The 10,199-nt window shown below is 43.8% G+C and overlaps 2 protein-coding genes across 2 annotated transcripts; both read right to left on the minus strand.

Moving 5' to 3' along the window:
• Positions 1 to 352: 352 nt before the first annotated feature.
• LOC119423044 (E3 ubiquitin/ISG15 ligase TRIM25-like) lies at positions 353 to 5,493 on the minus strand. The gene is made up of 9 exons (XM_037690452.1): positions 4,879 to 5,493; positions 3,813 to 3,908; positions 3,497 to 3,730; positions 2,318 to 2,489; positions 2,219 to 2,245; positions 1,809 to 1,862; positions 1,206 to 1,394; positions 742 to 747; positions 353 to 465 (listed from the first exon to the last, which is right to left on the minus strand). Exons 1-9 carry the CDS (start codon positions 5,491 to 5,493, stop codon positions 353 to 355), a joined length of 1,506 nt encoding a protein of 501 aa, XP_037546380.1.
• Positions 5,494 to 8,634: 3,141 nt separating this feature from the next.
• LOC119423045 (E3 ubiquitin/ISG15 ligase TRIM25-like) lies at positions 8,635 to 9,684 on the minus strand. Its single transcript, XM_037690454.1, has 2 exons — positions 9,636 to 9,684; positions 8,635 to 9,594 (listed from the first exon to the last, which is right to left on the minus strand). The coding sequence occupies exons 1-2, from the start codon at positions 9,682 to 9,684 to the stop codon at positions 9,065 to 9,067; spliced, it is 579 nt and encodes a 192-aa protein (XP_037546382.1). The 3' UTR covers positions 8,635 to 9,064.
• Between the last annotated feature and the right edge of the window lie 515 nt (positions 9,685 to 10,199).

The following is a 10,199-nucleotide window of genomic DNA, read 5'->3' on the forward strand; positions in this document are numbered from 1 at the left end:
TAAAAAGTAAGTTCATAACATTATTTATCTGAGACAAGACAGTAGCTAAAAGCCAGTAGGAGCTTAAAGATAAAAATAAAGCGAGTATGCCGATTCTGACGGGATTGACAAAATAATGCATTTCTATGGGATTTATATATTTTTAAAATATATTAAAAATAAATCCTAAAGTCAGATCAACTTTACACATGAATCATTTTAACTAGTCACACCATATTAGAAATATTATTTTTAAATAAATGTTATTGGTACTTCGAAGAACACCTAAAAATAATTTAAGCAGCAGATCAATGACATAATGTGATCGATTGTTTTTTTGTTTTTTAAATTGATGATGCAAGCACACATTCTGCTACTTGTTTTTCTTGGGATGTGGGTTGTGCCCAGCTGAATTTCCTTTTGGGGCAGAATCTGGTCCTTTTGCGTCTGGTTTGTGTCCTCCTTGCGCACTGGGAGGCCCGTTGCCTGGTTCGGAAGGAAAAAACACAAAATGTTTCCTCAGTGGCTCGCTTGTAGTGTGAGAAAAGTGCCTGGTGCCCAAACGGTCTGTGAAGAGCACTCACTGCAACTTCATAAAGATCGTTCAAACCAAGAAGTATTCACTCCCGCAAGTTCTGGGTCTGCCCTGGGGCCTCCTACCAGTGGGCCATGCCTGGACAGCCTCCAAAGGGTTGAAGGCATCTCAAAACAAACGAACCACCTCAGCCGAGCACTTTCGATGCAGAGGAGCAGCGGCTCTACTCTGAGCTCTTCACCCTCGCTAAGGATGAGCCCAGATCTTCTCATTTTGGATGCTTTTATCGTGATCCAAACCTCATAACCACAGGGGAGGGTTGAAACAAGGATAGACCGATAAATCCAGAGCTTTGATTTTTAACTCAAGCCTTTCTTCACCACAACCGACCAGAACAACACCCTCATTCATTACTGAAGGCGGTGCCTCGATCCATCTTCCTACCAATACTCCGGAACAAAACTCCACCTTAGGCCGATTTGCATTGTCTGAATTCTTCAACCAGCAGGACCTGGGGTGACAATTGCTACGTGGAGGGGGCGGGGCTTACAGCTTATACTCGAATACTTCCAGGTCCTGTCAGTTTTGATTCATTTGTTAATTCATGCGTCATCACGGGCTCACTGAATGTGCGCATGATGAATGAATGTGTGAATTGTTCTGAATGTTTTTTAGGATTTATGGAACTCACTTGTTTTGTGTCCCGTGAAAAGCGGAGAAGGCACGTAAAATCCCTGAGACTGGCCCGGTCTGAACTGTTGGGGGTTCAACACTGGCCGAGAATGAATGTAAAACGGAAAATTCATCGGTTGGATGAAGGGCTGCACGGGTGGACGACCACGACTTTTGGACCTCGACTGACGGCTCTGCTTCGGTGTTGCTGAAACAGGGAAGATGAAATGTGAGTCAGGCGACACGAACGCATGAAAAATATTTTTCACTCTTAATGAAGCTCTTCATATTTTCTTCCAAGCAGACAACGTTCTGGCAAACTTGATCAAATGTCTTGTATGCGCTAACAAATAAAAATAAACTATAAAATATTCTCAGAAAGACGGGATAGTCCAAGATACTGTTCAGGATTTATTTTCTAATCAAAACCTCAAAATTGAATAATCCATTCCTAATGATTTTTTATCTTTTTTTATTTAATTTTACTTTTGCTGCAGCATAAATTGTACCTTTTTAATAAAAATACAGACGTCATTTTAGTTTAGTTCACTTTCAGTCTGAAGTTACCAGATTAGAACATTTGAATATTTGTGTTTTGATGCTGCTGATAAGTCGTACGTACACGACTGAGGCCGATGCGTCACATTTTCAGGAGCTGCAGGTTCTTCTTTTGCACCTGAAAGAAACAAGATCTTTAAAATTTGCCCTTCATAATGTTATGAAGCTGTGACTTACTGAAATAAATAAATAAAAGTTGTGTTTTTTGCATATTTTGTGCTATTTTACCGTTCATACATCAAAACGTTCGGCTCATTTAGAGGATGGATGCAATGATTTTTTTTTGTAGCTAAATATTTCACTTTAGTTTGAAATATTTCCTCCATTGAATTACATCAAAATCTCTTCAACTCCTTCAAAACATCTGCTTCAACTACTGGCTCAGTTTTTTTGTTTGTTTTTTTATGCTACGTTTAGCATTTAGCTAGTGCTCTGTTTCTTTAAGCTTTAACAGCTACGTTTCATCAGACTCACCAGATGCAGCCGTCTTCGTGTCCACCTCTGTAATAAAATATAAGTATTAGCTGTTTTGTACATCGTGCGCAGAAACCTGAGACGGGCGCGCTCGCTCACCAGGTTTATGCAGCAGCGTCGCTCTGTCCTCAAACGGCCGTGAGAGGATCTGGATCAGACTCTCCTGCATGGCGGCAGCGAAGCTCTGCACCGCCGCCACCTGTTTGGAGTCCAGGTTGATCCGAGGGACGTGCGGGTCGAACTTCACCACCTTCGGCAGCTCAAAGGAGGCCTGCAGGAGCAGCAGGACGGTTTCATTTTAGCTACATTTCTTCAGCATACTTTGACTATTCCTACATCAAAACATTCAGTTTGATCAGGAAATGTTTGATCTGACTTTTGGCTTTGGTTAATTTTATACTTTTCAAAATATTTTAATTTAATTTTAAATAAAATTCCTCTCAAAAATAAACCAAAACCTCTTCAGTTCTATCAAAATATGCTTCAGCTACTAGCTCAGTTTTTGTTTTCTTATGCTTATTTTAGCTACAGTTTTTGCTAGTTTTAAATTTCAGCCAATTTTTGTTTTTAGTAATGTTTAGCTATTTTTAGCCTTTACAGCCGTTTGATGACATTTAGCATTTGGCTACAATTTAAATAATTAGAGATTTTAGCTACTTTTTAGATAAATATACTTTTAAAACACTTTTCTGCTAATTTTAACTTCTAATTGTAGCTTTTGGCTACATTTTTTTTATTTTTATCTTTTTGCTTTGGTTTAGCTGCTTTTAGCCACTGTTCTGCATTTTAACTTTTAGGTACCAATAAACATTTTAATTACCATTTGGCTACTTGCTGCATTTAGCTACTATTAAAAAAGAAGACTTAGTTACTTTAGTACTAATTTTTTTGTTTATAGATATAGTTCTGCCATTTTTAGATTTTTCTACCGTTTAGCTACTTGCAATGTTTAGCTACAATTGAGCTAATTAAGTGTTTTAGCTACTTTTCAGCAAATTTTAGCTTTCAGATACAGTAGTGCTGATTGCAGCTTTTGGCTACAATTTTTCAGATTTTAGCTTTCGGCTACAAGTTCATTGATTTAAGCTTTTAAGTTTTGCACTTTTACCTATTAGCTATGTTTTAGCCATTTTTAGCTTTTAACCACCATTAATGCTTTTAACTACCATTGGCTACTTTTAGCATTTAGCTACAATTTAGCTAATTAGCATTTTTAGCTACTTTTGTGCTATTTTTTGTGTTTTAAAGTAAAAATATTGTGATTTTATTTGATCCCACCTGTAAGAAAGCCGGAGTTTGGTCCTGACTCATCAGAGCGTTGACCTTCTCTCTGGCTGTCTTCATCCTCTCTCCGTTCTTCGTGAACCTCATCATGAAGTCTTGGAGTTTGGTCTGGGCGGCCTCCAGCTCACAGTTCACCTCCTGCTGGGCGACGCGCTCGTCCTGCTCCAGCAGTTCTCTCATCTGCTGATATATTTCACCCAAGCACATCTTCTTTTTCTCCGCTGCGTCCTGGACAGAGTCGGAGACAAATGAGCACCACCGCCCGGCCTGGTTCTGGTTCTGGTGAACTGCATGAACGTGTGAAAACCACCTTCAGTTGGCTCTGCAGCTCGACCATCTGAAGCACGACAGAATCCGTCCTCTCGATCTTCCCGTCCAGTAAACCCAACTTCTCTCTGAATTCAGTCTACGGAGAACCATTAGGGACATAAAATCAGCACAAAATGAACTCTTTGAATTTCTGACCTGACTGTGAAGAAGTTGATGGAAGCCATCTTTTTTTTTTTAGCAAACACACATTTTAGATGCTATAAAAAAAAGACAAGCAAGCCCAGTCCATGTCTCGGCATACCGCTGTCATACCTCTTTCATCCTGCACTGAAATAATCTCAATAGATGAGATTATTTCAGTGCAGGATTTCTTTGCGGCTCCACTGAGGTCCAAAGTCTGGTGGAGATTGCATAAAGCGTTCCAAGCTCATTTTTCCTTTAGTTTCATTTCACTGCTGCAGGACCAGCAAATGAGTGATGACACTCTAAACTAACGTGACAGATGTATTGTTGGTACCTTTTTAATCTGAACCAAAGTTTGACACCAGTTTAAACAGATGGGATGTTATTGATGGATTACAGCTGATGAATGAAGGTTTCTGGTTTAGCTAATTTTGTTTTTATTAATATCGCATAAAAGCCACGTTCAGTTCAACCTCAACATTAAATTGAACTAAACCTCAAAGACTTGGACAATAAAGATTTTATGTTGTAAAAATAAAGTTTAAAGGAGTCCATGAATGTTTGTTACAGAGTTTTAGGAAGTTTGAGTTGTAGCCTTCTGTTAGTGATGTGGTATGACTCAGCTACTACCAACCAAAATGTAGCTCATTTTTGTTTGGCAGTGGCGGCCACATTAGCTCTTAAAGATTAATAAGTTGTGCTCAGGGGGTGTTGTGGACAATGCTCAGCTACTACACCAACATTTGTAAAACTGACAGAGTTCGGTTTGCTTAGGTTGACAAACTGTGGCGGCCATCTTTAAAGGAGCTAACTTGAAGGGTTAATCAGCTGTAGATGTTCAATCGTTACTTACTCTCTGGGAGTTTCATTCAGATCCAATTACCGGATCGCGACATATTTTGCTAACAGACGCAGAGACGCACCTGCTTCCGGCTCCTCTGCTCCTCCGGGGCGGAGAAGCTGCAGCCCCTGTGCACCTGCTGCAGACACAGGCTGCAGATGAGCCGGCTGTGGGCGCAGCAGAAGTGCTCCATCAGCTTGTGGTGCTCGGCGCACACGCGCTCCGAGAAATCCGCCCCGGGCTGGCTCAGCTGGTGGAGGCGGAAGGTGGGGTTCTCCAGGTGGGGCCGCAGGTGCTCCTCGCAGAAGGAGGCCATGCAGGTGAGGCAGGTCTGAGCCGCCTCGGCCTCCATACAGGTGTCACAGCGGATCACACCCTTCGTCTTCTCCTCCTCCACCTCGGGTTGGCTCTCCTCCACCAGAACCACGGATTGGCTCTTGTTGGTCCGGATCCTGAAGGTCTCCACCACGGTGCTGAGGACCGTGTTCTTCTTCAGCTCGGGTTTGGTGGCGAACAGGGTCCGACACTGCGGGCAGCTGTAGGAGTCCTTCCAGGTGGCCAGCAGGCAGTCCCGGCAGAAGTTGTGTCCACAGGGGATGGTGACCGGACAGATGAAGGTGCTCAGACAGATGCTGCAGGTCAGATCCTCCTCCAGACCCACCAGAGAAAACTCAAGTTCCTCCGCTGAGGCCATCATGGAGCTTTGAGGCTCACGGAGGAGAAACGCAACTTAAGATCCCGGAACCCGCCCAGCTGCTGACGTCACATGACTCTTCACAGCCGCTCCCAGAACAAAGGCTATAAATTAAATCCTGTTGCATGCTCAATAATCCAGGTAGATAATCTGGTTGAGTCAGGTCCTCTGGACGGATTCTTCTTGTTGAAAAGTTTCAACTTTTATCCAAAAGACTTCAGTCTGAGGAACAAACTCAGTCTTCTAAATCTTCTCAGTGGATCAAGTTTGTTGTTCACAGCCAGAACCAGATGTTCACATGATAAAGGACCGTCGACCTAACGTCCGATCGTTAGTGCCCTGATGGTCGCTTGCTATTCACAGAGTGCTTCTAGCAATAACTGCATTACACTTTACCCAGGATGTGCACATCTTCATCCCTGAAAGAGTGACCGCTGGCCTGGAGATGAGTGTAGACCGCAGAGTCCTGGCCTGATGATGGTGCTCTTCTGTGCTGGTCCATCCTTTTGGCCAGTGGCTGTTTAGTTTCCTCGATGTAAGACTGATCACCCTCCTGACACTGAACAGCATACACAATATTACTCTGTTTGTGTCGGGGGACTGGATCTTTGGGATGAACCCAAAAGTGGAGAGGTCATGAGTTTTAAAGTTAAGGTTTTCTATGTTCTGTTAGCAAAATATCTCGTGAACCACAGAACATTATCAACTCACATCTACATATGTGAAACGTTTGGAGTAGATCCAATTAAAGATGGCCGCCACAGCTAAGCGACATTATCACACAAGATGGTGACAACTCAGTCGTTTTTTTCTAGATGTTGATTTGGAATTTAGTGTGGTGGTAGTTGAGAGTCATTCACAACTCACACTCTGAGCGCAGCATATTAGCTAAACACCTCGGAATAAACTGTTTTTAAACCGCCTGTTAGCAAAATATCTCATGAACCATTGGATGGTTTTCAATGAAACATTCAGAACCGTCTCAAGGGACGCACATCTACAACTGGTTAACCTTTTACATATTTACAGATCGAGCTAAAGTCTGGGGTGGTAGTAGATACGAATAGTCTCCAACACTTACTCTGAGCTCAACACCTTATGTTACAATTTTGGCCTAAACTGTTGGTGTCAAACTGTCTGTTAGTAAAATATTTAATACAGTGAATGCAACATGGTTTAGGTTAAGTAAAGGCTGCGGTGTTAGTTCCTAAAAAGGTTTTATTCTTTACACAAGGCAGTGAAGACACGTTTGTGTTTAAGAGTTGCTTTTATTATTTATGAATTCACAACAAAATAACAGTTTTCACCGACAACAGTCGCCAAGTTTGGTTCAATGTTTAGATGAATAAAAGTCTGAAAACGTTTAACACCAAATAATGAGCACAAAACAGATTAAACACAATAAACTTTAATTTATGAAGATCGTTTTCTTAAAACTTTTGTTTTTGAAGTCAAAGACCTCACGGAAAACGTCTCCGCGAGTTTCAAACTGTTTCAAGCGAAACGAGATGAGGACAAACAGATGCAGGAAAAATAAAAACACTTTTAATAATTATTAATCCACAACGAGAAGTGCTGCAAGGATCACCTGTTCTACATCAAGCATCGTTTATTTATCCCCGTAAAAACCAACATGTCGCCGCGTCGCCCTTCACCGAACGGCGAGCCATCGCAGCGTCGGCCGCGCGTTTTATTTCTGCGAGGAAAACGAGCGCGACGGTCCAAGTTCAACTCCAGACCTGGAACGAACGTCGAATCGCTCAAACTCCCGATGAAAACCCGAACTCTGACCCGAACAGTCGGCCTCGCTTCCTGATTAGAACAGAGTCTATGTGACGCCGGTTCCAATCAAACCGCTTCACTAAGAAACACGTTCATCAGTCCTCAGGCAAAATAAACACTCAAAAGTTTTAATATTCTCAGAGATTTATCTCCATACATCCTCCGAGCTCCTTTTCATTTCGGTCAAACGGTTGCTCTAACGGAAGCGAAACGAAGATTTCCCTTTTAGCTCGTGAACTCCAAAGTCTTTACCCAAGACGTGACAAACACTGAAGACTGCGACCCATCCCATCCAAAGAGCCTTATTTATAATTATATTCCTGTCGTGGTTATACGTTTTAAATGTTGTTCGTTTTTGCTGCTGCACAGGGACCGGATGTGGCTCCAGAGCCGTAGGTTGCAGACCCCTGCGCTAGTTCGCTGCTGCTCGGTGGTCAGCTTCTTTAAACGGTCTCAAACACTCCCTGGGTTTCTTATTAAAACTAAACCCAGTAAAAAAAACAACGAACGCTTTGAATCCACCAACAAACGGTTCTGCCGTCTCACCCGAGCTGAGACGAAGCACTTTCCATCGTCGTCCTGACGAACTCGTATCTGAACAGCAGATTTGTTCCAGTTGGAAAATATCGCTGCGCCCTTTCCGTTTCGAACTAAATCGATCTTCCATCCTGCTGGAATCAAAGAAAATTCGGCTGTTTTTCCTTTTTTTTTCTTCCCTCCTGCTCACGAGGTGTGCCGTTAAAAACAAATGCATGTCTTTAAACGCATCACCGAGGGACCGGCGCTCATGCGCGACCCAGTCACCGATAAACGCTCTCAGCAGGAGCGGTTCTGAAAATTTCAAACCCCCCGACAAATCCAGACCAACTAGAGCTGAGCAGGACGAGCGAAAACATCTGGTTTACTTCGCATAGTTTGATTTCTGCAGGTCGTCTAACGGACCACCCGCTGCTTTTCTCTACTCCAAGAGCAAAGAAGTTCGAGTTTTTCTATTCAGCTTCATTTTCATGGTCACATGACCACAAACCCACCACCAGTAAACGAGCGTACGCCGCACCAAACGTTAACGACGACGTCCGTTCGTTCTGCGATGCTTTAATCCGTCGTTTAACTCAAACTGGATAAAAGCATCGCTTCCATTTTCCCAGAGTATTAAAAAAAAAAAACCTTCATAGAAACGTTCAACACATACCCGGGAAGAAACGATACAAGACGGGTGAAAAAGTCCCGGACAAAGACTCAACCAACCCTAAAGAGGAGCAGATTAAAATGTATAATCTGACTCCTGAGACATCCAAAGAACTGCATGGTTGTGTAGTTCATCTGCAAACCTTTGCAGGTAATCCACACTTTAGATGTGTGTGTGTGTGTGTGTGTGTGTGTGCGCTACCGCTGCTCTAAAAGTAAAATTTCCCCGAGCTGTGAACGTTGACTAGTTGGTAAAACCTTCGTAACGGATTTTTTTCCCCAGATTAAATCAGAAATGCGAGGCCGGTACGACGCAACGAAATAATGTGCGCGGCCAAGAACGCAGCTTTGTAAACCGCTCACGTTAAAACGGGCCGTCGTTTTAAAAAACGTGGCCGTGCGGCCTTCTGGTCGCGACCGTTCAGAAGTCAGTGCACGTGCAACAGCGTATTTTCTAAGAGTTGCAGCTCGGTGAGATCCCACCTTTAGAGAAACTCGTTCTTCCTGATTTAACTGGTTTTCATTGTTTTTCTGTTGCTCGTGTCAGCGATTAGTATTAAAAGTAGCGTGTGTGTGTTTTGGTGCATGCACGGTTTTCAACTCACTACTGAAGCTTGCACAAACTGATAAAAGAGCCACTGGAGAAGATCCAGAAGGCCGGATAGACGGCCTCGGCGAAAGGAAACGTAAACGAGTGGAAGGGATAGGCTCTGTCGGACACGTTGTAAAACGTAGCCCTGCCCTCGTCGCAGTCCAACAGCACACCGACCCGCTTCGGGTTGGGGTTAACCAGCACCACCTCCTTGCTGTTGTGCCAGGCAGACAGCTTCACGTTGAACCACTCCACGCACCACGACTTGTCGTTGCGGCCCAGCCGGCTGTTGGGGCCTTTGCGGTCGATGCTGCCGTAGGCCAGGCCGATGCCGATGAAGTTGTTGCTGCTCAGTCGGACCTCCCAGTAGTGGCGGCCTGCGGAGAAGCCCTTGGAGGCCAAGACCTGGGAGCAGACGAAGAAGCGCTCGGGGCAGTCGGCGTAGTTCGTGTGCTCGTCTGAGACGGACGCTTTAGTGGAGTTCTCACTGAGCACGATGCGTTTATGGGCCGTTCGGTGATCGAAGGTGAGCACGGAGCCGTCTACAAAGAAATGACAGAAGAATTCAACTGAACATTTTCACTGAACACCAACGTCAAGACGGTCGAGATGTTGATGAAAACAGAGTCCATGATTTACAGATCTCATGGAAATATAAAAATAAGGTCCATTTTAGAGGGGGAAAGCTATACTGGATTTTATGGGAACAGTATGTCCTCTGAAGAGGACCTGAGGAGACCAGTTGTTGGAGGTCTTGAAGGACCCGAGGAGACCAGTTGTTGGAGGTTTTGGAGGATCTCAGGAAACCAGCTGTTAAGAGATTTAGGAGGATCTGATGAGACCAGTTGTTGGAGGTTCTGTAGGACCTGAGGAGACCAGTTGTTGGAGGTTCTGTAGGACCTGAGGAGACCAGTTGTTGGAGGTTTTGGAGGACCTGAGGAGACCAGTTGTCAGAGGTTTTGGAGGACCCTGAGGAGACCAGTTGTTGGAGGTTCTGTAGGACCTGAGGAGACCAGTTCTTGGAGGTTTTGTAGGACCTGAGGAGAACAGTTGCTGGAGGTTTTTTGAAGACCTGAAGAAACCAGTTGTTTGAGGTTCTGTAGAACCTAAGGAGACTAGTTGTTAGAGGTTTTGGAGGACCTGAGGA

This window comes from Nematolebias whitei, chromosome 16 (genome assembly GCF_014905685.2).
Source record: "Nematolebias whitei isolate Nwh7 chromosome 16, NemWhi1, whole genome shotgun sequence".
In the NCBI taxonomy this organism is placed as follows: domain Eukaryota; kingdom Metazoa; phylum Chordata; class Actinopteri; order Cyprinodontiformes; family Rivulidae; genus Nematolebias; species Nematolebias whitei.